Source organism: Chanodichthys erythropterus, chromosome 10, assembly GCF_024489055.1.
Source record: "Chanodichthys erythropterus isolate Z2021 chromosome 10, ASM2448905v1, whole genome shotgun sequence".
Taxonomy (NCBI): domain Eukaryota; kingdom Metazoa; phylum Chordata; class Actinopteri; order Cypriniformes; family Xenocyprididae; genus Chanodichthys; species Chanodichthys erythropterus.
This window is the reverse complement of record NC_090230.1, coordinates 56,748,038-56,774,972: the sequence shown is the minus strand read 5'-3', so window position 1 is coordinate 56,774,972 and position 26,935 is coordinate 56,748,038. Positions and strand designations below refer to the sequence as shown.

Genomic DNA, 26,935 nt, shown 5'->3' with positions numbered 1-26,935 from the left:
GCGCAGCTCCTCAACAAACCGTCCATACCGGCGTGATGAATACGATCCTCAACTGGATTTAACTGGAATAAATACTTTGAATGTTGCAATCCTATCGGACTTATGATAGCAACCTGAATCGTAACAAAGCACTGTTCGCCAGAGGAGAACTGGCCCCCCGACTAAGCCTCCCAAAGTTTTTTTCTCCATTTTAACACAGAAGTCTATTTGCCACCTGTTTGCCACCCGATGTCACCTGTTCGAGTTTTGGTTCCTTGCCGCTGTCACTTTTGGCTGGCTTAGTTGGGGACACTTGACATTTGATATTCAACAATGCTTTGATCTGCCTGCATTGACACTATTCTTTAAGAGCTGCTGTGCAGCCAAAATAATGTACCAGTTATCAATGTAAAGCTGCTTTGACACAATCTACATTGTAAAAAGCGCTATATAAATAAAGGTGACTTGACTTGACTTCTGCCCAACGTAATTACATAATGCATAGCGCATCACAGAGCTAGCATTGTGGTTAAAAAGTATATAATTTTAATTTTCTTTAGAAGTTACCGATTGTTTCCCTAGATAAGACCCTTATTCCTCGGCTGGGATTGTGTAGGGCCCTTTGAAGCTGCATTTAAACCCCTTGGCAGCCGTCAAAGTCCACTATATGGAGAAAAATCCTGGAATGTTTTCCTCAAAAAAACATAATTTCTTTTTGACTGAAGAAAGAAAGATAAACATCTTGGAAGACATTGGGGTAAGTAAATTATCAGGACATTTTAATTCTGAAGTGAACTAATCCTTTAAACCAGGCCTGGCAAACTATTGACAATGACAGTTTGTCACAAAAAAAAAAAAATGTGTATATATATATATATATATATATATATATATATATATATGTGTGTGTGTGTGTGTGATTTAATATGATGATTTAATTTAAAACAGTAATTGAGAGGAAAAACAGTATGAAAACGATCCTTAACCGAGGCAACTTTCACCTCCACCTGTTAAAAATAAATAAATAAATAAATAAATAACAAAATAAAAATATTTTGCTATTAGGCTATTTGTAGAGTTCTATTTGTGTAGAGTTAATATAATTTCATTTAATCCTGAACAGACACGCACAGTTTCATAAATTTCATAAAATGCAGAGTATACTGAACATAAGATAGGCTACACTAATCCCCGGTTTCACAGCTTCAGCCTAGTCCCAGACTAAAATGCATGTTTGTAATATATCTACTTTTTCTTCACAAAAAGAGTACATACTTTGAGGGCATACAACAAGTAGTTTGGGACGCATTGGGACGCAGCATGTTTAGACCCTGGTCTCGGTCTCATTACAGTTCTACTCACGGTTTAATTCAAAGGAACCGATTCAGTGATTCGCGATAACGAATCAAACATCACCAAAGAACAAACAGTCCATCATACCGATGAGCTGAATGAAATGAGGTGAGGAAACGGCATGTGTAAACATACATTATGTCGAGTGTTTTTGTGTAATCCGTAGCTATGTAAGAACGACGCCTGTTTATGTTTTTATGTGATTTGTTATGATGGCTAATAAATGTAATCTTTTGCCTTGAGCAGTGGATTAGCTGATCAGCTAGTTAGCAGCAAAGCTAATGCTAATTTCTTTTTAAATAAATCTCGCTCAGCAAAGATATCCTATTGCAATACTTATTTTTTCCCCCATTTAAATATAAAAGCACATATAATATATATATATATGTATATGTATATAATGTACACATACACACGCACATATGCATGCATTACATACCATATATACATATGTGTATATAAATCTGCTCTTAATATTCTCTTACAAACGTTTGATCTGTTCATGCCTTATTGATGTTGTCATGAAAAGATCATGTGGTTATGATTCACAGGTTTGTACTGTTACTCTCATCTGCTGTTCTCTTCTCTGAGTCAAGTCAGAGCATCATGGCATTTAAACAATATCACATTAGCAAGAGTGCATGATTTAATTTGTGTATACTCGTGTCTTCCAGCAGATCAGGTTTCTGACCCCTCCATGGAAGAGGCCAGCGATGAGGGGCTTTTACTCAAAGCTGGATTCCTCATCTTTGGGCATGGCTGTGCCTCTGAACCTGGCTGTGGAGACTGAGAAAGCTCAGGCCCTGCTCCAGACCTTCAGCACTGCTTCTCTGTTAGCCAGCGCAGGCCTGGGCACTTTCTGCTTCTTTGTTGATCACTTTCTGACACTCCCCTTCATCCAACACCATCTGTGGTTCAGGGCTGTCCTTGATAATGCCGTCCATGGCATTATTGGACTCTGGTCCTGGGCCATTGTGATTGGGTTGAGGAAGAAAAGTGACTTCTATGAAGTCGTCTTGGCTGGGTTTCTGGCCTCTGTCATTGACCTGGACCACTTCTACATGGCTGGATCATTGTCGCTCAAGGTGAGTGTCTTTTATTAGCATCTGAAAATTGTTGATGACCAAGAGAAAGCTGGTTGGTTTGGAAGTGACTTCTGTGTGAGCTGTGCTTTATATTTTGCTATATTATTGACAGTGGACTTTTTTTGCTTGTGATTTTTTGCCAGAAAATTGCTAATGTGACTGCATCTATAGGATGTAAACAAAAAATAATTGATAATGAGAAAAAAAAAAAAAAAATTCAATTATTTATTACAGCAGCATCTAAATATAGGCCTAATTCATTGGTTGACTATTCATTCACTGAGAGGTGATCGATACTCCTCAAACCTCACATATAACAGACAGGTTTATCTAAAATAGGAGAGTAATATTAATGGCAGGCATTTTTTTCTTTCTTTGTGCAGTTGTTTGAATTTTAATGTATTTTAATTTTAATGTGTAAAACACTGTTGTACCTTTTATCATATGAACGATGAATTGATAATCATACTTATTTAAAGGGTCATGAAAGCCCAAAACACTTTTTTTGATATGTAAACCAATATGTATAGGCTGCACATCATTGAAAACACTAAAGGTACTCATTAATGTTATTCATAAGTGAAAGATAGATTTTTTTTTTTTTTTTTTCAGAGCGATTTCTGTCTTCCCGTTTGAAAAGCTGAGTTGGAGCAACGTCACAAAATCTGACGTAATCGTGTACTTTCGACCCAAGTATGGGCATGGTTGAATATGCTGACATAGACCGTTTCGAGCGATTCTCGACATATGTTCATGACATAAAGCTCATTTAATCCAATCACTGCGCTGTAGTATGCATAAGATTAGAATTGCGGTATTATGCATGAGGAAGTATCACTTCTCTCGCCTCGGTCTCTTGTCACTCAGAGACATATCGTTGGTGTTCATTTCCTCAGTGCTACAACACAGTGTGTTTTGAGACGCGACCAGAGCGAAGGTTTGTGTGCATGTGGATTGTTTTGCTGTGATCTAATAGCACAAATGGAAAATATGTTCGCGTGAGATCGCATTACAGCAGAGAATTCAAATGTCACAAAAGTGCGGCTCATTCACCTCTGCCTGCTCTAGCTGCGTTCAAACACATGAGCCGTGTGTATGTTTCCCTCAGCACAGCAGCACATGTGTTGTTTGTATTTTGCTCGCGATGCAGTCAGAGCTGGAGTTTGAATACGAACACATGAAAAATACGACTGTTATGATATATATGCGGAGTGCGCATATGATCCGTTTCAGCGCAGAGCTTCGCGTTGTGTTTAACAACACTAGCCACATGGCACATAGCTTATACTGTATAAAGTATCTGTGTTTAAAGGAACACTCTATTTTTTGAAAATAGGCTCATTTTCCAACTCCCCTAGAGTTAAACAGTTGAGTTTTACCGTTTTCGAATCCATTCAGCCGATCTCCGGTTCTGGCGGTACCACTTTTAGCATAGCTTAGCATAGTTCAGCATAGTTCATTGAATCTGATTAGACCGTTAGTATCGCGCTTAAAAATGACCAAAGAGTTTTGATATTTTTCCTATTTAAAACTTGACTCTTCTGTAGTTAAATCGTGTACTGAGACCGACAGAAAATGAAAAGTTGCTATTTTCTAGGCTGATATGGCTAGGAACTATACTCTATCATGGCGCAATGATATTATGCAGCGTCTCTCACAAACGTCTCCATGGTTGCAAGGCACGTTCCCTGTGCAAGCAGGGGCTCTCGGGCGCTGCGTAATATCATTGCACTGCTGAAGCCATGGAACGGCAGCAAAGTTCCTTGATTATTACGTCTGAATGAGAGTATAGTTCCTAGCCATATCAGCCTAGAAAATCACAACTTTTTATTTTCCGTCGGTCTTAGTACACGATTTAACTACAGAAAAGTCAAGTTTTAAATAGGAAAAATATCAAAACTCTTTGGTCATTTTTAAGCGCGATGCTAACTGTCTAATCAGATTCAATGAACTATGCTAAGCTATGCTAAAAGTGGTACCGCCAGAGCCGGAGATCAGCTGAATGGATTCGAAAACGGTAAAACTCAACTGTTTAACTCTAGGGGAGTTGGAAAATGAGCCTATTTTCAAAAAAAGTGGAGTGTTCCTTTAAAGTTTTTATTTCACACATTCTCCTGCACCAAACATTAACCAGCACGGTGTAGTTATGCACACATATTTCATCGTCAAATGAATTATATGTGCAAACTGGACACTGATACAGTGCTGAAGCCTATCTGAACACGACCACACGATTATACTAATAGACAAAAGACTGATTTTGAGACTGCAGTGCTCGAAAACGTAATCAAAGTAGCCTATTATTAGCCCTATTAAATATTCTTTCGCATTTCTCCCTTGTGCTTGGGAGTTTGTTGTCATTTTCTCCGTGCTCATATATTAATATTCATTATTCTGTATAATGAGTGTGTTCTATGTCTGTGTTTCATTGGTTGTTCTCTTCCATCATCTCCCCCTCTACACTCCCACTTTTCCATATATTTTTCAATATATTACAGTTTAATCACTTTTGCTCATGTGATAAAATAATCATGGTTGACTGCAAATCTACCATGTTTCTACAGTGACATCAGTAACTGAAAACCTTTGCTACATCCTCACTTCAAGTCCTGCAACTTAAACAAAAACATGCACCTTTGATCCTAAGTTTGTGTTCTTCCTTTTAACCAGGCTGCTGTGAATCTGCCGCACAGGCCTCCGTTGCACTGCTCCAGCCTGATCCCAGTGCTGTGCTTCTCTCTGCGCCTCCTCATGTGGGCCTGTCGGCTTAAGGACTCCTGGTGCTCCCTGCCCTGGATGCTGTTTATCTCACTGACGTCGCACCACATCCGCGACGGCGTTCGCCACGGTCTCTGGGTGTGTCCGTTTGGCAACACGGCACCCATCTCCTATTGGCTGTATGTCACCATCACAGCCACCCTCCCTCATCTGTGCTCTGTGCTCATGTATCTGACCGGCACTAGAGACATGATCTCCACCAAACACGGAGTCGCCATAGACGTCTGATACACTTAATTGTCTTAATTGTGGTTGTTTATCCTTTTTTTGTTTGTTTTCCCCCCAGCAAAAACATGGCACTGGAAATATTTCCATTAGCTCTTCTCTGCATCATTGCCATATGAACATTATTTGTTCTTTTTTTCCCATCATAGTTTTCCAGTCTGTTTGATACTAATTACTGTAGTCGTTCAGGTATCAGTATGAATTCAGGTTGTATTGACTGTGAAGACTGTGAATATTTTAATATGTATGGTGTAGATTTGGGTTGGGCGATGATAAAATCTATTTTGCTGCATTTTTAGTACAATATTTCATATAAAAATCTATTTCAGAGCAAATACAGAAGTAACATTTATGATTTTTGCAGGTTTTTGACTACTTAATATATATATATAAGTAGTATATTACAATTAATTCCTGTTTGAATTTTTTTTATATGAAAAATGGTCAAAAGGCTTCAAAATACAGTCCATTTTGAAAGTGTAATTTCTCTGTTTGCTCTGCATTTGTTCTGATCTGGATCCAGATTCTCAAAGTTGTGAAGTAGATAATATTTAATGGTTGTTAATATTTAATAATTGATTAATTTACAATACAAGTATAACAATAAGAGTAAAGGCAGGAACACACCAAGCCGACGGTCGACCGTCTGGCAGTTTTTGTTCGTCGACCGACTAAGTTTTCTCAGTGTGTTCCTCATTGTCGGCTGAAGTTGGTCCTCGTCTGCTTTTTTTCGGCCTATTCGAAAAATTTGTTGAATCGGCGTCGGAGCTCGTCGGTCCATCGGGCCATCTGATCATTCTGATTGGCTGTTCAGCTACTGCCACCTGCTGGTTCGGAAAGGCATTTCATCTCACGCAGGCGCAGAACGGACGTGCTACTTGGCCGTCGGCTGTCTAGCGTTGGTTTGGAGTGTCAGGCCAACTTTGGACACAGACGACAACTTTGAGCCAACCCCACAGTCTGCTTTCATCACCACTAGTTTGTCGGCGTCGGCTTGGTGTGTTCCGGCCTTTATACAGCATTTACCTACATATATTAAGATGCTACACAAAAGCTTCACTGAGCAGTTTGAGTGATGATGCAAAACAAATTTCTGATTTATAGTTTTAAATCAATTCACTTAAATTACATTAGCAAAATTTTGGTGAAATGGGGGGGAAAAAAGGCCCATTAAAGTCTCTTTCAAAACAAGCAGCTTTCTGTAGGACAGTACAAGTCATCAGTGTAACCAACTTAGGAAATCTTTCAGCGTTGCGTGCAATTTCTTATTAAAATGACTGGATTTTGCGGATACAAATTTCACAATAAAAATTTGCCAAACACAGAATGTTGCTGTACATTAACGCCCTTGTTGCTAAGATTAAAAGTTGTAACGGGATAAATGCTAATAAGAAAATAGAAGGATTTTTAAGTTATTTAAATTGAATGGCTAAATAAAAAATGCTACATTTAAAACTAGTGTGATTAATTTATATTTCTAGTAAAATCGTTGTGAATGTTCGATATTATCGCCCAGCCCTACTGTAGATGGTCTGAAAGCACCATTATAAACCTTAGTTGAAGGCTTCAGCATTGTGTTGTCATATTTAGCTTAGCAGTGTAGACTTGTCTATTTAAATAATGGCATTTTATTGCATTGATTTTCCGAAGGAACCACAGACACAAGGCTGGATTCATACTGCGACTCATGATGTGTCATGCGTCTAGGAATAGGCATTGAGAATGGATGTGTGTTGATGGTCTCTTAGCTTGTGCGAGGTGATTCTGTGTTGCGTATTTGCAGTTGAAGGCGTACTTGAAGGATGTGATTCTCTGTAGTGTCAGAAAAACACTGGTAGACCTAGTTTAACATGGAAAAGTCCTTAAGGAATCGGATAAAAAGAACAGAAATACTTTGTTGTTACAGAATAGCCTATTATTGCTGCCTTTTTAGCCACAGGCTTTGAAATAACTGTAAATACTTGCCGACTTGTGTTTTATTTCCGAACCACTTAGAACTTTTAAATTAATGAATAGAAACTGTCTTTGTTTACAAACTGCAATTCTGCTTCTTGACAATTAATCAAGCTCCCCCAGTTCATTTTGTTTTTATTCAGTTGTGTGCCAGCATAGTCGTTTTAATACTTTAAAATTGTTGTGAAGTGCAAACCACATTTCTCAAAGCTACAGATTAAGTACCTTGGCTTTTTTTTTTTTTTTTTCCTGGTTGAATTATGATTCAGATATTGTTCAATAATAGCTTTTACAGTACAATGCATAGTTGCAGTTGGCATTGTGTATGTATGCAACCTGACAAGTGTATACATACACAATGCTTATATATAAAAACCTTGTTCTTTATATTTTCAACATCGTACTGGGATTATGTTGTGCCCAAAAATGTTGAATCAATAATTTTGTCTTTGTTGTCACATTTTGTCTACATTCACTGCACCAAATTTCAAACATTTTCATTTGCTAAAAAATGCATAAATGGACAGTTTGTATTTGTCTGTAAAACTAATTTTCTTCATTATACATAAATTAAATTAAGATTTTGAAAATGTGTGTCCAAACTTTTGACTGGTTGCATATTTAAATTTTTTTTTTTTGTCAAATGTTGAGGTTATTTAACTGGATCAGGAAACGCATATATTATCATTGTCAAAACTGCTTTGAGTTCATCAGTGGAAACTTGTGTACTGAAATGCTTATTTTGATAGTATTGCACATTTATTTATTATGGTATTAAGGGAAACAATTTTTAAATTATATTTTTGTTTTGACTGCTTAAATCAGTTTAAGGCCTTTTCAAACCTGCAGAGGGAGCTGTAGACCAACTCCAGACAATTTTGTTCCTAAATATTTAAATTATTTTCTTTTTTTCTTTTTCTTTTGTTAACTATGTATTTGGTGTAAATATTTATTTTATTTATATGCTGTTTTTTGCACATAATTGAGATTTGTCAATAATGTGTTGATGCATTGTCAAGAAATGACTGAAAGCATTATTTCTGAAAATTGTCACCAATCACACTAAAGGTGTATATGCACCCTTCTGTTATAATTGGTTTCTGTCTTTATTTGTTACTTCTGAAGTCTTTTGTTTTGAACAGCCATAATGAAGCTTCATTTGATATGCTTGACAATTCTGTTTTCTTCTCAGGCATTCATTTAAAAAAGTCAAAAGTCACAGTTAAGTCACTGTAATAATAGGGTAAGATCGGAAAAGGTGCCACACTTAAAAACAGTGTGTGTTTACTGGTAAATTGTAACATTTGGAGATGAGTGCAGCATGCACAGGATGGTGATGCATCATCCCATATGTTATTAAAAGGGATAGTTTATCCAGAGAGCAAAGTTCTTTCTTCATTTACTATTTACTCACCCCTGTTTTCTTCCAAACCTGTATGATTCTGTGAAACATACATATATGTTCAGTGTTAAACATTCTTCAAAATCTTTTGTGTATGTGTGTGTGAGACATGTAACAACATGAGCGTGGTTAAATGATGACAGAAGTTTAATGTGTGGGTGAACTATCCCTTTAAAGATGCCCTAGAACCAGCTTTTACAAGATGTAATATAAGTGTAAGGTGTCCCCTGAATGTGTCTGTGAAGTTTCAGCTCAAAATACCCCATAGATTTTGTTTTTAATTCATTTTTTTTAACTTCCTATTTTGGGGCATAATTAACTATGCACTGATTCAGGCTGCGGCCCCTTTAAATCGTGCACTCCCTGCCCCCCCGAGCTCTCGACTATAATACAGTGCATAAACATAGTTCACACAGCTAAAATAACCCTCAAATGGATCTTTACAAGATGTTCATCATGCATGCTGCATGCATGCGTCGGATCATGTGAGTATAGTATTTATTTGGATGTTTACATTTGATTCTGAATGAGTTTGAGGCTGTGCTCTGTGGCTAAAGCTAACATTACACACTGTTGGAGAGATTTATAAAGAATGAAGTTGTGTTTATGCATTATACAGACTGCAAGTGTTTTAAAATGAAAATAGTGACGGCTCTCTTGTCTCCGTGAATACAGTAAGAAACGATGGTAACTAACCACATGTAACAGTACATTAGCAACATGCTAAGGAAACATTTATAAAGACAATTTACAAATATCACTAAAAATATCATGTTATCATGGATCATGTCAGTTATTATATTAATGATCCCGACTGTTACGTAACAGTCGGTGTTGAGATTCACCTGTTCTTCGGAGGTCTTTTAAACAAATGAGATTTATATAAGAAGGAGGAAACAATGGTGTTTGAGACTCACTGTATGTCATTTCCATGAACTGAACTCTTGTTATTCAACTATGCCAAGATAAATTAAATTTTTAATTCTAGGGCACCTTTAAGGAATGTCATGGCAATAAACTATGAATTTGTGTAGAATTATTCCACTTAATTGACCTATAAGTTGATGAATAACGGTGTTTTGATAAAAGATTTTTATATAATATGTTATTTAGGGACTTGTGACAGCATCTAAACATGTCCACAAATACCATCTATTAAGCTTTTTCAGATATTACATTTCATGTAGTGTGTAATATAGCTGTTTGTGAATGTAAAAGGTCTGTACGTATCAAAGTTCAGAAAAATGGAGTTATTGTATCCCAAAAGAAAGAATTGATTCTGAATTGTCTGAAACAAGTCATCAGTAATTCCAGTCTTACTTCCGGCTCAAACCTGCGTAGGTTTGTAAAACATTTGCATAATGCCTTTTCATTGCTGCCTGCGAACAACTTTTTCTTGGACCCATCCTCAATCACTGTAGTTCTAGCGGAGACTGAAAGAGTTTGGCTGGTCCCACTTTATATTAAGTGGCCTTAACTACTGTGTACTTATTGTGTTCATAATTGCAAAACACTTTTGCTGCTATTGAGTTGGGATACGGATAAGGTTAGGGAAAGCTTTGGTGGTATGGGTAGGTTTGGGTAAGGGTTAAGGGATGGGTCAATAGTGTAATTTTAAATGTAATTAGATAAAATAATTATATATGTAATTACATGCAGGTGTTTTTAAAATATAAATGCAATGTAAAAACATGTATGTACACAAGTGCATTGTATCAAATTATTAATTTAAATGTAAGTACATAGTACATTTTTTTTTTTTTTTTTTTAACCTTGCTTGTAAACCTATTGTAGAAGACCTCCAAAACAAAAATGGCAACTTTAAAATAGCATAATAGGGGCACTTCAACATAAATCTGTCACAAATGTAATGTTTAAAGCTGCAGTCTGTAACAGTCCAATGTTCAAAACTATCTCAGCAGCCATATCACCCTGTAGACCAAGACTGGTTGCCCACTGAAGCTAAGCAGGGCTGAGCCTGGTTGTACCTGGATAAGAGACCTCATGGGAAAACCAGGTAGCTGCTGGAAGAGGTGTTAGTGAGGCCAGCAGGGGGTGCTCACCCTGTGGTCTGTGTGGGTCCTAATGCCGCAGTATAGTGACGGGGACACTATACTGTAGCAAGCACTGTCCTTCAGATGAGATGTTAAACCGAGGTCTTGACTCTCTGTGGTCATTAAAAATTCCATGGCACTTCTCGTAAAAAGTAGGGGTGTAACCTCAGTGTCCTGGCCAAATTTCCTTCATAGGCCTTTACCAATCACGGCCTCCTAATAATCCCCATCCATTTAAATTGGCTCTTTCACTCTCTCTCCTCTCCACCTACAGCTGGTGTGTGGTGAGCGCACTGGCGCCATTGTACTGTGGCTGCCGTCGCATCATCCAAGTGGATGCTGCACACTGGTGGTGGATGAGGAGAGACGCCTGCTATGATTGTAATGCGCTTTGGGTGTACATTGTACATGGAAAAAGCGCTATATAAATGCCTCATTCATTCATTCATTCATCTCCTTACCTTAGCCCGATTCACAACCGTAAGCTTGTAATAATGTTTTATAATAAAACTGATACTGGTGGGTTTCCGCGGGAAATTCGAGCATGCAGGCGTTCGTCTTTGTGTCATTACGTCACGTCTGTAAACAGAAAGGAAGGAGTCCCAGCTAGTAGGCTATATGGCAGGGATGGACAACTCCGGTCCTGGAGGGCCAGTGTCCTGCAGAGTTTATCTCTATCCCTGATAAAAACTCACTTGCCTATAACTTTCTTCTAATCCTAAAGACCTTGATTAGCTGGTGCAGGTGTGTTTGATTAGGGTTGGAGCTAAACTCTGCTGGACACTGGCCCTCCAGGACCGGAGTTGTCCATCCCTGCTATATGGCATGTGGAGGATGCTGCTGGTAGCGGATCATTTCTAGCCTTTTCTCACAGTAGCTGAAATAATTAAACTTATCATTTTGATGGTGGATTGTAATCCAGAGAGGTCCAAATGACAATCATCAGTGACAACTGGACATTGTCTGGAGAACCCGTAAACAAAAGCAAAAGACTTTGCTTTGAAATTGAAATCTTCAGGTAAGACTAACACACTAAATACACGCAATGCTGATGTTGTTAACATTAACAATTTGAGAGCAAAGTATAACAGTAATAATAATTTGCACAGTTTGACATTATCCAAGCTAAGCGAGCGTTAGATTTAATCACAATTGGCAGCGCAATTTATTGTAGGCCTAATACTTTTTTTCCTCAGTTGGTCAGAACAAAAATAGCAGACTTACTTTTACTTACTTGTTCAGAGATTTTCCGGTGAAAATTCTTATATTGGTCATACTTCCAAGATGCAGAATCTGTGATTCAGAAGTACAGTATCCACACTGATGTGTTGACTGACACCAAACATTAGATTCATCCGATGCACAACTCGCGTAAAGATAATAATTCCGCATATAACTGCAGTTGCATGTTTCAAACAGAGATGGCGACAGAGAGGCAAAACTTATGGACAGCTTTAAATTAAAAGTCAAGATTAATACAGTAACAGCCATTCAATAAATGTGTTGAGATAACATGATCAACAGGAAAACATAAAGGTAAAATTTTTGTATTAAAATACTTGTAAAGTGCTGCTTATTGAACTTTAACAGGATTTTCACATTCCCCCAAAACCCTTTATAAAATATACTCATATAGACATTCAATTTTGGTCTCGTTTGTATCACACTGGCTTTATTCTATTGACCAGCTGAACAAAACTAAAATGGTGCTGCTATTGACATTTGGCACTATAATCAAGGTCTTAATATGCAGCATAAATAATTCAGATGAACATGTAAATATTAGGATTATGTGATTTAAAGTCAGTATAACATGTAAATCCCAACAGATTACAAATCACCACACTCAAACATTGGAGGTATATTATTTTACCAAAACCTTGGCCGAGTAACAGTAGGCTAATTTTGCTGTATAAACTCAAGCAACTAAATCCCTTCCCTGATTTTCATGATTAAATATTTGTAAATTGGTTGGAAGTTGCTGAATTTTCTTCAAGAAACAAACTGAGAGTATCATTGAAAAGATCTGTCACCAATCCAGTTATGACTGAAGTTTTTTCTTCACTTAACCTATACATGAATAACCTTATGAACCTCCTGTCCTGAATATCATACAATTAAGAAAATCATATATCATTTTTCTTCAGATAAAATAACTTTTATTTCACAAAAATATAAACAGGGGAATAATAAAACAGCTTATGTTGTACAGAAAAATATACTATATACATTTACTGTGGACGCCTTTGTTTTCACCTTTCCCAGGCAACAGTAGTCCAATGTTACGCATCTCCCCAGTACATCTGGATTGGACACCATGCATGCAACATTATAAAAAAAAGGCAAAGAGCAAACGGGAAATATACACATTTTTCTCCAAGAAACTGTCCTGCTTGAATTATATAGTCTCTCCATCCTGCCAGTAACAGATGATTGCTGATCGATTAGCTTGTTTCCTTTGGTTCGTTTTTCTGGAATCGTGCATTAGTTTCCTTCAGCGTGAGGTTGAATTTCTCTGATGCAAGACTTGGGTCAGTGTGGAGAGACCATGACTGCACATCAAGCCATTAACACACAGTTAAAGAGTCAGTTCACAGATGGAGTTATATGATAGAGGTCTAAAAATAAACAGCAATCAGATATTTTCGGCATGTTACAGTGTTCAGATGCTTTATTGAAGTGGTTCTCAACTGGTCACAACCCAAACAATGCTGAATGCATTAAGTGAGCTGCAACAAAACCATATAATTGTGCATATCGATTGGAATTAGTGAAAATTTGTCATTTGATAGATACTAGCAAAATTAGACAGACATTAATTTGGGGGGAAAAAAAGAATAATTATATGACCAAGACTACATAAAATATGGGTTTATTTGCAATTAGGATAAACACAATTTGAGAGGCTCCTTTTTATTGCTCCCGAGAGCACAGAAATGTTAATATTTTGTGTGCTGTTGGGCCTGTGCAGTTTATAGTTATATTAATGCATTTCAATGTTTGATTTTAATCATTTTTGTTTACTTTCTATGATAAACAATTTTGTATTGCAAAACAAATGTAAAATCTGGGTCCTGAGGCAAAACCAGCTGAGAACCACCGATTTACTGAATGCTGATAATCATCATATAAATCAAATAAAAAATTTAGTCTAGAATAACATACCCAAATCAATGTACTCTCAACATGCGAGACAACAAGCAGGGAAGGAAGGAATATATGGCCGACTAAATATTAAACCAAGAGTCTCAGTCTCAAACATGAATGACTGACAGAAGCTCAGAACCAAACACTTATAACTTTTTCTTAACATATCTGCATTTTTTTTCTTTCAAAAATTGCATTCGAAAATGTTTTATGATGCATAGGTAAGTCGGAGAATCAAAATCTATTTTAAGGGTAGTATCATAAGAGTACCAATCCCATAAGCCATTTTCAGTATAAATACTGCTGCTTTAAAAATGCTGGTGGAACAGAAACAGGCCAAAAAAAAAAAAAAAAAAGGTTAAAGGAACATGAAAGGCAGAGGTTACAAGCAAATGGTGCAAAAATGCATAAAGAAATGCAAAAAAAAAAAAAAAAATCTGGCAAACATCAGTCATTTTTAATGCCGGGTTCAGACTAGATATTTTTGTCTGTTACGATAGACACTGTGTCAGATTATGCGATTTTTTCATGTCATGGTCAAAAGACAAGTCAGACTACACACTGCTTCCCGACCAATCATCGCTTGCCGTCTTTAACGATGTGTGTGATGTCATAGAGAAGGCGGACCTAGCCACTACTGAAGCGGCGTGTTAGCTTAATACTTCCAGCACACACACGGTTGCTGAAGCACCTCCGTTATCATTCGCCAAGTCTGAGCCTCAGACGTCACGCCCACGGACCGTAGGCTGAACGTCTAAAGCATATGGCAAACTTAACTGGAAATACTTCAGCATTTTTGAAGTCGTCATCTGATTGGTTGAATTCTACGGGATGTCCAGGAGACATGTGTCGCCATCTTTAGTGGTCTGCCTGGAAACAAAGATGCCATGATGCCAAACCCCATCGTGGAAGAAGAACAACGTTGTGTTTACAAGTTCACGATATAGACTCTTTACAATATGTCCAAGAGTTTTACACACCGGTGTGTTTGGTCATCATTGTAGGGACATCAATGCTATTTTCATGTACATAAACATGTTGCGGAACAAAACGTGCAGTGATTGATTGCTTTACATGTTGGTCAGATGTCGTCTTGGATGGTCCTTAGCCTATAAAAAATCTGCTATGGAGTCCAGACCTTCTGCCATCAGTCTGAAGGTCTGACTACGCAAGACTATCATTCTCCAGCATTTAAACCTTTTCACTTGTGATAATCAGAGCTGGGTAGTAATGGATTACATGTAATCTGGATTACGTAATCAGATTCCAAAAATCAAGTACTTGTAATTAGAGTAAACAACTTTTTAAAATACTCGTAATCAGACTACAGTTACTTTTTTATGGATTACATGATTACATATTATTTACACTATGACAGTAAGTTGTTCACAATTTATTGATTCTCCGAAATTTTAATTTTTTTAGCATTTATATTTTTTCATAATAAACCTGCCGCTTATATACGTTCATGATTCTTTAAGTTTTTCCGGCTGCGAGGGGGAAGGGTGTGGAATCGTGCACGGAAATTAGCAACAACGATTAAAATATTTGTTTTTGTAATGTTGCTGTTTTCTAAATGTACTTCATTTTAAGTAAATATGTTTTAAAATCATAATATGTGATTTGATTTGCAAACACTCACTAGTACATTAGTGTTAGTATTTTGAATGTCCATACACTGCACTTTAAAAAGAATCTATTGAGGCTCTTGTTGGTGAATAGAATATATTTTTTGGAATATATTTTTTCTTTGTATCTGTCAAAATAGTACAAGATTATCAAATAAGTATTAGCACAAAAGTAATCTAAATGTAATCCAAAAGTAGTCAGATTACATTACCAAAAATGTTTAATCTAAGAGATTATATTACTGATTACAAATTTTGTCATGTAATCTGTAATCAGTAACTGATAACAATTCATAAGTAATCTACCCAGCTCTGGTCGCGATAGTCCCTCGAGGAAACATAATAAAGGCAGGAGTATTGTTGCCATTGCATAATTCCACATAGCAGCACCAATGCAATCGTCTCTCTTTCATTTCACTATGTTTGAAAGCTGTGTAACGGAATAGCTTCTGTGCTCCAATTGATCAATGTGACAGAAACTGTCGTGGAGGAAATTAGAAATCCAAGTCTTTGTCCAAAATCGCCCCCATACCCAGCCATTTGTATTGGTGTCCAAAACCAAAGTGGATATTATCTAGTGCACTCATTCAATCCCATAATGCACCACAATAATGAGTGTACAACTGATGTTGACTCAACGGCTAGAGAATACCCATAATGCACTGTGAAGGCTGTACCGAATGAATTCCCGTGTCTCGCCAGATGGCGCCCGCAGCTGAATCATCCATCCATCCATTTTCCAACCCGCTGGTCCAACGTGGGTACAGCGTAATATCATCCACTATACAAAACAAAACAATCGATTTTGCATTATGACGCCTAATGTTGTTTATGAATCACCATGACAACCTATGTCAAATGGATTGTGAAATTGTCTAGTCTGAACCCGGCATTAGAAGAAATTATCACAGTGACATTTGTACAAAAATGTAAAAAACTGCCCTAGTTATTTTTGATTGCACAAGGGTAACATTTAAAAATAGTAACTGATACATACACAATAACCATTTTATGAATTTGTTTGGACAATGTTCATTATTTTTGTTTGTACCTCTAGGGAGGATACGTATGCTAAAATCTTATAATTCAATAAAATCGTATATATTTTAAAAGAATTACAAAATAAATGCATGCATTGAGCTTTATGTCACTGGAGAGCAATGTACAACAGAACAGTATGCTGTGTAGAAACTATTATACAATATAACTGCATAAATGTATAACAAACAATATAACTTTATATGAGCTTCAATAGAATTTAATATCGTGAATATCTATTAGCTTCAACAGAAACAATCAGCTTTAATCACCTTACGAATGTGTATAAGTGACATTGTAAGACTGATTTACATTCATGTCTCGATTCAATGCAGTGAGATTAAATGCATTTATTGCATTGAAGGTCCTTTTTTTGTTGAACACCAGCTCACAGAAAGTTTCTAATCGTTGCTGGCGTAAACTTTCAAGACATGAATTTTGAGGCTGCTGTCATGATGAAACGCATTTTACGGGAGTTTATTACCGAGAACTTGATGCTTTAGATGCCACATCTGGTTGGAAACTAACCAGACGAGAACAATCAACTACAGATGCGTCCACCTGTTATGAACTTCGTTTTGTGAGAAGAAATTTTGCAGGAATAAAGACAAAGCCGTCTTTGTGTCTCCAAAGAAAGACCACCGTGTCCATCACTGGAGTGCTGACTTTCTGTCTTCCAAAGATAGCAGCTGTCTAAAGGTTACAGAGTGTCTTTTTTGCCAGATGAGTGAGTTAGAGGACTGAAACATTGACAAAGCCACTTACTCCATAATGCCCCGTATGCTGCACACTAAGCCAAGCCTTTTCACAGCATTCAATGTGTCACCAGTGGAGAGGGGGGAATATCGGGAAGAAGGAATAATACAAAAATATGTTTTTCATTGTCCAAGAATTTGCAGTGAGCAGAAGAAAGTAAAGAAAGAAATCCTTATGTTTTTCCGTTGCATTGTGCTACATTGTAGACTGTACATGTTCACAGTTCACGGGACTCCGCTGAGAGGAGAGGTGGATTGTGGGTAATGGAGTCTGTCAGCCGCAGTGGTAGTGGTGGTGATTCCCTATACTGATGCCCTATGAGGGCCGAACTGGAGCGGCCAACTTCTCAAATCTAGAGTTAAACAAGAAAGTTAAACTCTTTTAGAGCCTGATGAACAACAGTTCAGTGATAAAACACAATGTTCATCTTCCTGGAAAAAAAAAAAAAGGGGGAAAAAAGACACTACCCTTCAAAAGTTTCAGGTCGTTTTTTTTTTTTGAAAGAAATTAGCGCTTTTATTTAGAAAGGATGCATTCGATTGATCAAAAGTGACAATATAGATTTTATATAATGTTACAAAAGATTTCAATTTCAAATAAATGCTGTTTTTTTAATCTATCACAAAATTATCAAGCAACACAACTGTTTTCAGCATTGATAATAATCAAAAATGTTTCTTGAGCAGCAAATCAGCATATCAGAATGATTTCTGAAGGATCATGTGACACTGAAGATGAGTAATGATGCTGAAAATTCCTAATTTTATTCAAATAAAATGTAAATTCAAATTAATTTTAAAATATATTGAAATAAAAAGATTATTTTAAGCTGTCATAATATTTCACAATATTACCGTTTTCACTGTATCTTTGATCAAATAAATGCAGCCTTGGTGAGCTTAAGATCATGGAAGCTTGTTTCCACCATGGAATAAAAAATAAAGTACTTTTGACATTTTATCTTACAATTCTGACATTTTTTTCTTGTAATTGTGAGTTTATATCTCACCATTTTGAGGAAAAAAGTCAGAATTGCGAGAAACAAACCCAGAATTGAGAGAAATAAACTCAAAATTGCAAGATATAAACTTGAATTGTCAGATTTCAACTCACACTCACACAGTGTGAGATAAAAAGTCAAAATTAGGTTTTTATTCCATGGCGGAAACAAGTGTCCATATAAAGAGACTTTTTTCAAAAAAATAAATAAATAAATAAATAAAATAAAAAATCTTACCAACCCCAAGTTTTTAATTGGTAATGTATTTTGTTGTATATTTTGTATTTGCTTTGACTGATATTTTATATTGACTTAAAAATTCAGAATTCGTTTATCCACACTCATGTCTTTTGAAACATGATTTTTTTTTCTTTTTACCATAAAATAATAATAATAATAATAATAATAATAATAATAATAATAAGAAGAAGAAGAAGAAGAAGAAGAAGAAATAAATAACAGCATACAGATTTGGAATGACATGAGTGAGTGAATAATGACAGAATATTCATTTTCATGCAAGTATTAATTATTACACCATGTGGCAGAGTTTGGAAGATTACAGGCTAATATAGAGCAGGCGCTTCTCATATAAATCATCATGTTTACATTTTTCCACTCGAGTCACAAATTTATATCTAAAGATGAATGAAATGTCGCAAAGTTCAAACTGAACAGATGGGGTTTGTGTTGTCAGTCTTCAGCTTTTAGCATTACTAATTTACAACATTTAGAGCCAACTATTATAAAGTAGACAATAAAAAAAACTAGCTATTACCGTAAATGTATCATGTACCACCTGCTCTATAATATTAATAAGCCAAGTTTTTGTTCTAATCAATAATGGCAAATGAACATTTGTAGCCTCAGGGTTCTTATGAGCACACTGCAGCTAAATACGATTGGCACTCCTCTTTTGAGAGTTTAATCACTTTGGTACAGCCTCATTCAAAAACACTAGCAAAACCAACTTATGTAAATCATATGTAAGATCATTCTTTTGTAAATGATCACATTCTGTTCAATGTGATTTGGCCAATCGCTGAGCTCCACCCCCTTGATTAATGTTGCTAACTCGAGCAAACAGATCGGTCCATTTCTACAATGCATTCACTACGATAATGTGAATTATTTGTCTGCTATCAGCATTAATATGACTGGAATTGTAATGTAAGTGTCTTTCTTTTGAACAACTTGGCTGAAGTGTGATGTCAGAAAAATACAGAATCTGAGGCATTTGTCTTGACTCGTTTGTAAATTACTGTCTCCACAGATGTTCTCGCACTAGACCTGCGGTCTATCTGCAAACCACATTAAATTACAGTACAGAGAGAGAGAGCGCGCGCTATTTAGAGGCAGTGACTCAACAACAACAACAGAAACAACACATACTGCCCTTGTTGATGGTGATTTACTAACATTAAAATATCTCATGTTGCTAATATTACTTTTTAAAAAGATTGAGTTAAGCTGTTTCTTGTTCATAAATGCAAAATACAAAAACATTAAATGAAGTTGTCACTCCCAAAATGTGTGAATTTAGCCTTCCTTGAAGCTAAAGAAAAGTCAAGAAGTAGTCAGTTTTGTTTTTGTTTTTTGACTGAGTTTGTTTTCTATGCAATAAAAATGGAGGGCAGCACACTGATGATATACTCCAAGTATCAACATAGTAACCATAAAAGGATCGTTTAGCATGCATTCTCTTCCAGACTGTTTAAACCAAGATGGGCCAATCGCCAAAGCAGCAGATGCAAGGAATGTAAGAATGGAGACAGTCGTCTACACCAGCTTACTTTAGATCGGTATGGACTTCATCTTCACCATGGAAGTCAGTTCCTGTTTCTTCACATTGTCTTGTTTCCTTTGCCTCACCCTATAAAACAAACAATTAATATATCTCTTGCATATTGTTGCAATGATTTGTATATATTTAGTTATGAAATATAGATAAATGTAGCACAATTTTCACCATAGAAGCACGATGATAGTTAATAACACAGCCACCATGACCGCTGCAAACAGCCCCAACAAAACCAACAGTCCGAGGCTTCCGTTTGGATGTAATGATGAATCTAAGGCAAAAACGAAACAAAACAAAATTAAACAAAACAAAACACAAACCACAAAAACAAACACAAAAAAAACACGAAACAAACACACAAAAACAACAAAAACAAACACACAAAACAAGAAAAAACAAACACACAAAAACAACAAACACAATATTTTTATGAATATATATTATATATATATAATATATGAGTATCATGTGTATATATATCAGTATATATACACACACACACACATTTTTTACTATGGATAACATTTATAAAACTATTAACATAAAAACTTAGTAATAGTAATAATAATAATAATAATAATAACAATAATAATTTCCTTGTTTTTGTTAAACAAGTTATTTCATTTGATTTGCCTCAAAATTTCTAAAGGGATAGTTCACCCAAAAATGAAAATTTGATGTTTATCTGCTTACCCCCAGGGCATCCAAGATGTAGGTGACTTTGTTTCTTCAGTAGAACACAAATGATGATTTTTAACTCTAACCGTTGCCATCTGTCAGTCGTATAATGAGTGTCAGTGGGAACTCCATCTATAAGAGTAAAAAAAAAAAAAAACATGCACAGACAAATCCAAATTAAACCCTGTGGCTTGTGATGGCACATTGATGTCCTAAGACACAAAACGATCGGTTTGTGCGAGAAACCGAACAGTATTTATATCATTTTTTACCTCTAAAACACCACTATGTCCAACTGCGTTCAGCATCCGGTTAGTGAGGTCAGATCGCGCTCTGACAATGGAAGTGATGTCTCGCGCTCTTTGAAGTATATGGGCGAGACATCACTTCCGTCATCACAACGCGTTTTTTGACCTCACTAACCGGATGCTGAACGCAGTTGGACATAGTGGTGTTTTAGAGGTAAAAAATTATATAAATACTGTTCGTTTTTTCACACAAACCAATCGTTTCGCTTCTAAGGACATCAGTGTGTCGTGATGAGCCGCAGGGTTTAATTTAGATTGGTCTGTGCTTGTTTTTTTTTACTCTTATAGATGGAGTTCCCACTGACACTCATTATACGACTGACAGACGGCAACGGTTGGAGTTAAAAATCATCATTTGTGTTCTACTGAAGAAACAAAGTCACCTACATCTTGGATGCCCTGGGGGTAAGCAGATAAACATCAAATTTTCATTTTTGGGTGAACTATCCCTTTAAGCATATAGCGCTCAAGAAATGAATACATTCCTGGGTGAACAAAAGCTTTTATGCTCCAGTTATTCTAGGCAAAGTGTGGCTACTTTGAAAAGCTAAAAAAAAAATTATAATTAGTTTAAATTTCTTTGGGCACTACATTATTTATTTTGACACATTTATCAAAAAATGTTTGAGTCAAATATATTTACTTCATACCATCCTTGAGCTCTTGCAATTGTACAGCATGTTCACATGCTAGATGAGTAGTTATAAATAAATGGCCTGGAAACAGTTAGCTAATGAAGAGCAGAATGAGTCATGTTGGTGTCTGCCACATGACTGCATTAGGGAAGGATGGTACGCTTTGATTGGTCAAAGCCAGATGATGGGGAAAACTCCACCCACTATAAACAAGCCCAAACCATCTGGATAATATTTAGGGGGTGAAAAAAAAAATCTGGCTAAAATCTCAAATACATTTTATACTTTGTGTTTAATCTGTGACTGCGTTTAACATTCACTGCCAGACTTCTCAATAACTATGAGTAAAAAGATCATTTGTTGCACAATGCAATTTTAAATAAATAAATATTAATGAGTATGAAACTCAAGCAAATACCTGGGGATTTGTCTGTTGTCCTCACTGGAAATGGCGTATCGAAACTTGGAAAGCAACAAATAACTGATTCTGTTGGCTCTTCCCAAGGCTCTAAAATTGCAAAACAAATATAATTATATATATTTATACTACTTCTGAATTATTCATGACCAGCTCCCCTCAAAAGTCATGTCAAAATAAGTTTTCCTCAACCGTTTTCCACTTGATGATCCAAAGCTCATCATTTAATTTGCATTCATACAGTGGACAGCATGCATGTTTACTGTCTGAAAACCAGCAAGGATAAAACAATATTCTGTTGCTACTTTTTTTTAGTAAGGTTGACATAGATATACAGCTCCATTATAGTGCACTAGTGTAGTGTGTTCTACACAGCAAACCACAAGACATGTTGAACATGAGTTGCCAGCATCTAAATCTAATTATCTTCCTTTATTAAATTGATCAGATATCTGCCTTAGAACAGTCCAATATCCTGAAGAATCATGCTAGCTGTGCAATTTGATTTACACTATTATTACATTAGTGATTAGGATTTGATATATGATGGGTAATATATGGTACATGAAACACCTCTCCAAGAAAAACAGTGTTTTTTATTCATACATATGCATTTAGCATTAAACATTGAGCATTAAAAGCAGTGAATTAAAAGCAGCATCTGTTTAAAACTATATGGGTGGTTGATTTCACTAGACTGGTTTATTCTGAATGGTCTTACGGTGTGACAAAAAAAAATATTGAAATATTAGTAATACTTTACAATAAGGTTCCATTAGTTAACCTGAACTAACAATGAAAACATACTTCTAAAGCACTGATTAATTTTAGTTAATATCAATTTCAACAGTTACTAAAACATATTATTAAAATCAAAAGTGGTAACACTTTATAATAAGGTTTCATTTGTTAACATTAAGTTAACTACATTAGTTAACATGAATTAACAATACTTCTACAGCATTTGTTTATCTCAGTTAATGTTAATCTCAATATTTACTAATACATTATTAAGATCAAAAGTTGTATTAGTTAATGCTTTCTGAACTAACATGAATATTTTTTAACTAACATTAACAAAGGTTAAAGGATTAGTTCACTTTCAAATGAAAATTACCCCAAGCTTTACTCACCCTGACTTTCTTCTTTCTGATGAACACAATCAGATAAATATTAATAAATATCCTGACGCATCCAAGCTTTATAATGGCAGTGAACGGGACCAACGAGTATGAGCTGAAGAAAGTACTTCTATCCACATCAATCCATCAAAATGTGTACTCCACACAGCTCTGGGGGGTTAATGAAGGCCTTCTGAAGCGAAGCGATGAGTTTGTGTAAAAAAAAATATATATATATACATATATATATATATATATATATATATATATATAAGTAAAATATTTAGCTTCTGTATTCAACTTACGGAAAAAAAAACAACTGCTGTCACGCCAGTTAAGCTTTTTCTGCAAGTTGAATAGGGAAGGCGTAGGACATAGTGTAAGCGTTTTGAACCGCGAGAGTGTTACACTTTCTTCGTAAGTAGAACACAGAAGGTGGTCTAGCGGGAGCTAGACATTTTACTTAACTTGTTAAATATGGATATATATATATATTTTTTTTTTAAACAAATGCATCGCTTCGCTTCAAAAGGCATTTATTAAGCCCCAGGAGACATGTGGAATATGTTTATGGATGTAGATGGAGGCACTTTCTTTAGCTCATACTCGTGAACCTTGCTTACTGCCATTATAAAGCTCGGATGCATCAGGATATTTATTAAAATATCACAGATTGTATTCAATTTATATAATTTAACAGACCTGAACTAACATAAACTAACAAAGAATAGTTAGTCGATGATCAACGTTAGTTAATCCATTAACATTAACTAATAGGACCTTGTTGTAAAGTGTTACCAAAATATTCCATATGGTATTTCAACTAATATGATCTGCATACATTATTGTTATAGTACAAACTGAATTCTAAGATTTCTACACACATAAATATAACTATTATTTTAAAAATGTATTTTTTCCATTTCTGTTCATGTCATACCAGGCATTGGTGCATATTAAAGGTGCAGTAAGTGATTTCTGGAAAACGCTGTTGATATTTAAAATTACCAAAACAAACACACCCCTATACCCAAAAAGATCACACACCTATCTTGGTGCCTTTGCCCTTACATCTACGTACACGCTATGCAACACAGGCAACGACTATGGAGGAATCTGCTGTGCCTATACCGGCCGAGGGTATAATGTCATCAATAAGTGAAAGCAATTTGTTACTATAACAATTCAGGTCGAATGTCTAATTGGTATTTAGCTTCACTACTCCTTCGATGGCAAAGTCATCCCTTCCATCCCCCCCAAATAACAAACACAGTTTTCATGAACCTCTCTCTACATAACACGATAGTCTAAGTAACTGATATATTACAAATTTAATTAGAGTTATAACGATCACTAAAAGGGGAACCAAAAGAAAAATATATATTAGGAGTATATTATCTATGTGTCGTCACAAGCCACAGGGTTTAATTTGGATTTGTCTGTACATGTTTTTTTTTACTCTTATAGATGGAATTCCTATTGACACTCATTATACGACTGACAGACTGCAACGGTTGGAGTTCAATATCATCATTTGTGTTCTACTGAAGAAACAAAGTCACCTACATTTTGGATGCCCTGGGGGTAAGCAGATAAACATCAAATTTTCATTTTTGGGTGAACTATCCCTTTAATGATATTAATCTCTTGCTTGTTCGTAACTCTTATTTTTAATGTTTTATTCCCCTGGCATATTCCTCTTTTGTATTTTCTCTGCCCTCTCTCTGTCTATAGTTGTTCTGTTAATGTCTGCCTCATGTACTGATCTCTCTCCTCCCCCATCATGAGTGTATATGCACCTTACTGCGGATTGGCTACACATATATTTTGGTGCTCAGTCCGATCCACTTTCAACAGCATTTTTCAAAAATCCCTTACTGCACCTTTAACTGTAACATTAACTGTAAGCATTGTATTTTTAAATTACATTGGTTACATTTGTTATTGAGTGTTTATGTGTGAGATGTCTTTTGTGTGTGTGTGTGTGTGTGTGTGTGTGTGTGTGTGTGTGTGTGTGTGTGTGTGTGTGTGTGTGTGTGTGTGTGTGTGTGTGTGTGTGTGTGTGTGTGTGTGTGTGTGTGAGCATGTGAGTGTGTATGTGCGCGTGTGAGTGTTGACTAACTCTGACCAATCCATGGACGGGCATCCACCACATGACTCCATTCACTCCACTGGCTGTGGTTGATCAGGGCGTCCTGAGCTCTGATCTGGATCTGATGCAGGTGACCCACCAGGGCGTCCATGATCTTTAGACTTGTGTTCTCAGTCTCCAGCTGAGGAATGATCAATACATACATCCATTTAACAAAGGATGGATAACACGGTCCAAACTGATACAGACAGACTGATTCCACTCAAGCTGTTATGATGATAATATAATTTGTGACAAAAATGTGTATATACACTACTGTTCCAAATTTTGGGGTCGGTAAGATTTTTTAATGTTTAAATGTTTTTAATGTTTAAAATATGTTAAAATGTAATTTATTCCTGTGAATTTTCAGCATCATTACTCCAGTCTTCAGTGTCACATGATCCGTCAGAAATCATTCTAATATGCCAATTTGCTGCCTTAAGAAACATTTATTATTATTATTACCAATGTTGAGAACAGTTGTGGTGATTCATGTTTTTATGGAAGCCATGGCACATTTTTTCAGGATTCTTTGATGAATAGAAAGCTTGAAGGAACAGCATTTATTTGAAATAGAAATCTTTTGTAACATGTCTTTACTATCACTTTTGATCAAGTTAATGTTTCCGTGATTTTTTTTACACACACACGCACATCCACACACACACACACTGGGTTTCCATGTTTTATTGGGGTATTTCATAGACTTGAATTTTGGAACGCAATGCAACAGCAATTTTCATGATTTATGGGGACTTTCTATAGACATAATGACTTTTATACTGTACAAACTATATATTCTGTCCCCTGACCATAAACTCTCAAATCTACCCATCACAGAAAACGTTCTGCATTTTTACATTTTCAAAAAAAACAAAAAAAAAACTGTATGATTTATAAGCTGTTTTCCTCTTGGGGACCAGAAAATGTCCCCACAAGGACACACGCACACATATACACACACACACACACACACACACACACACACACACACACACACATAGGGATCTGAAGACAGCCAACATCTGGTTGTCTGATGAAAGGCCAAGCTGCCTGGTGAAAGCAGATAAGATCAGCCTATGTCTGTGGGGCTCTGAGATATGAGGGCTCTGTGTGTGTGTGTGTGTGTGTGTGTGTGTGTGTGTGTGTGTGTGTGTGTGTGTGTGTGTGTGTGTGTGTGTGTGTGTGTGTGTGTGTGTGTGTGTGTGTGTGTGTGTGTGTGTGTGTGTGTGTGTGTGTGTGTGTGTTCTTTTTGAACAACATGAGAGTGAGTAAATAATATCTGATTATTTATTATTCAGATTTTAATTATTCTTTTAACTTAGGTCTTGTGAAAAGAGAGAAAAAACAGTGTGATAATTTATTCATTCATTGTTAAATTATTACAACATTTATTATTATTATTATATTTCTCCCTACACACTTTACTAACTCAGAACATT

General features: G+C 36.0%; 2 protein-coding genes across 6 annotated transcripts in view; one reads left to right on the top strand and one right to left on the bottom strand.

Annotated features, from left to right (window-relative positions):
* Positions 1-1,374: 1,374 nt before the first annotated feature.
* On the top strand, positions 1,375-8,448 carry tmem267 (transmembrane protein 267). 2 transcript variants are annotated; one of them, XM_067395704.1, is made up of 3 exons: positions 1,375-1,440; positions 2,007-2,417; positions 5,088-8,448. In XM_067395704.1, exons 2-3 carry the CDS (start codon positions 2,046-2,048, stop codon positions 5,421-5,423), a joined length of 708 nt encoding a protein of 235 aa, XP_067251805.1. In that variant the 5' UTR covers positions 1,375-1,440; positions 2,007-2,045; the 3' UTR covers positions 5,424-8,448. The 2 variants fall into 2 exon arrangements, with proteins under 2 accessions (XP_067251805.1, XP_067251806.1); XM_067395705.1 differs by having other exon boundaries at positions 1,384-1,440; positions 2,010-2,417.
* Positions 8,449-12,957: 4,509 nt separating this feature from the next.
* il11ra (interleukin 11 receptor subunit alpha) overlaps positions 12,958-26,935 on the bottom strand; it is a 40,870-nt gene continuing 26,892 nt past the window's right edge. For 2 of the 4 annotated variants that reach the window (XM_067398321.1, XM_067398325.1), the window contains 5 exons: positions 25,482-25,632; positions 22,239-22,328; positions 20,368-20,470; positions 20,192-20,271; positions 12,958-17,750 (listed from right to left, as the gene is read on the bottom strand). In XM_067398321.1, the coding sequence (XP_067254422.1) occupies positions 20,193-20,271; positions 20,368-20,470; positions 22,239-22,328; positions 25,482-25,632 (423 nt within the window). In that variant the 3' untranslated portion in view covers positions 12,958-17,750; position 20,192. The remainder of the gene's footprint in view (positions 17,751-20,191; positions 20,272-20,367; positions 20,471-22,238; positions 22,329-25,481; positions 25,633-26,935) is intronic. The other 2 variants (XM_067398323.1, XM_067398324.1) reach the window with 2 other exon arrangements.

Coding starts and splice junctions, on each gene's coding strand:
- tmem267 (XM_067395704.1), top strand. CDS start 2,046: ATGAGGGGCTTTTACTCAAAGCTGGATTCCTCATCTTTGGGCATGGCT. Junction 2,418..5,087: donor CTGGATCATTGTCGCTCAAG/GTGAGTGTCTTT, acceptor CCTTTTAACCAG/GCTGCTGTGAATCTGCCGCA.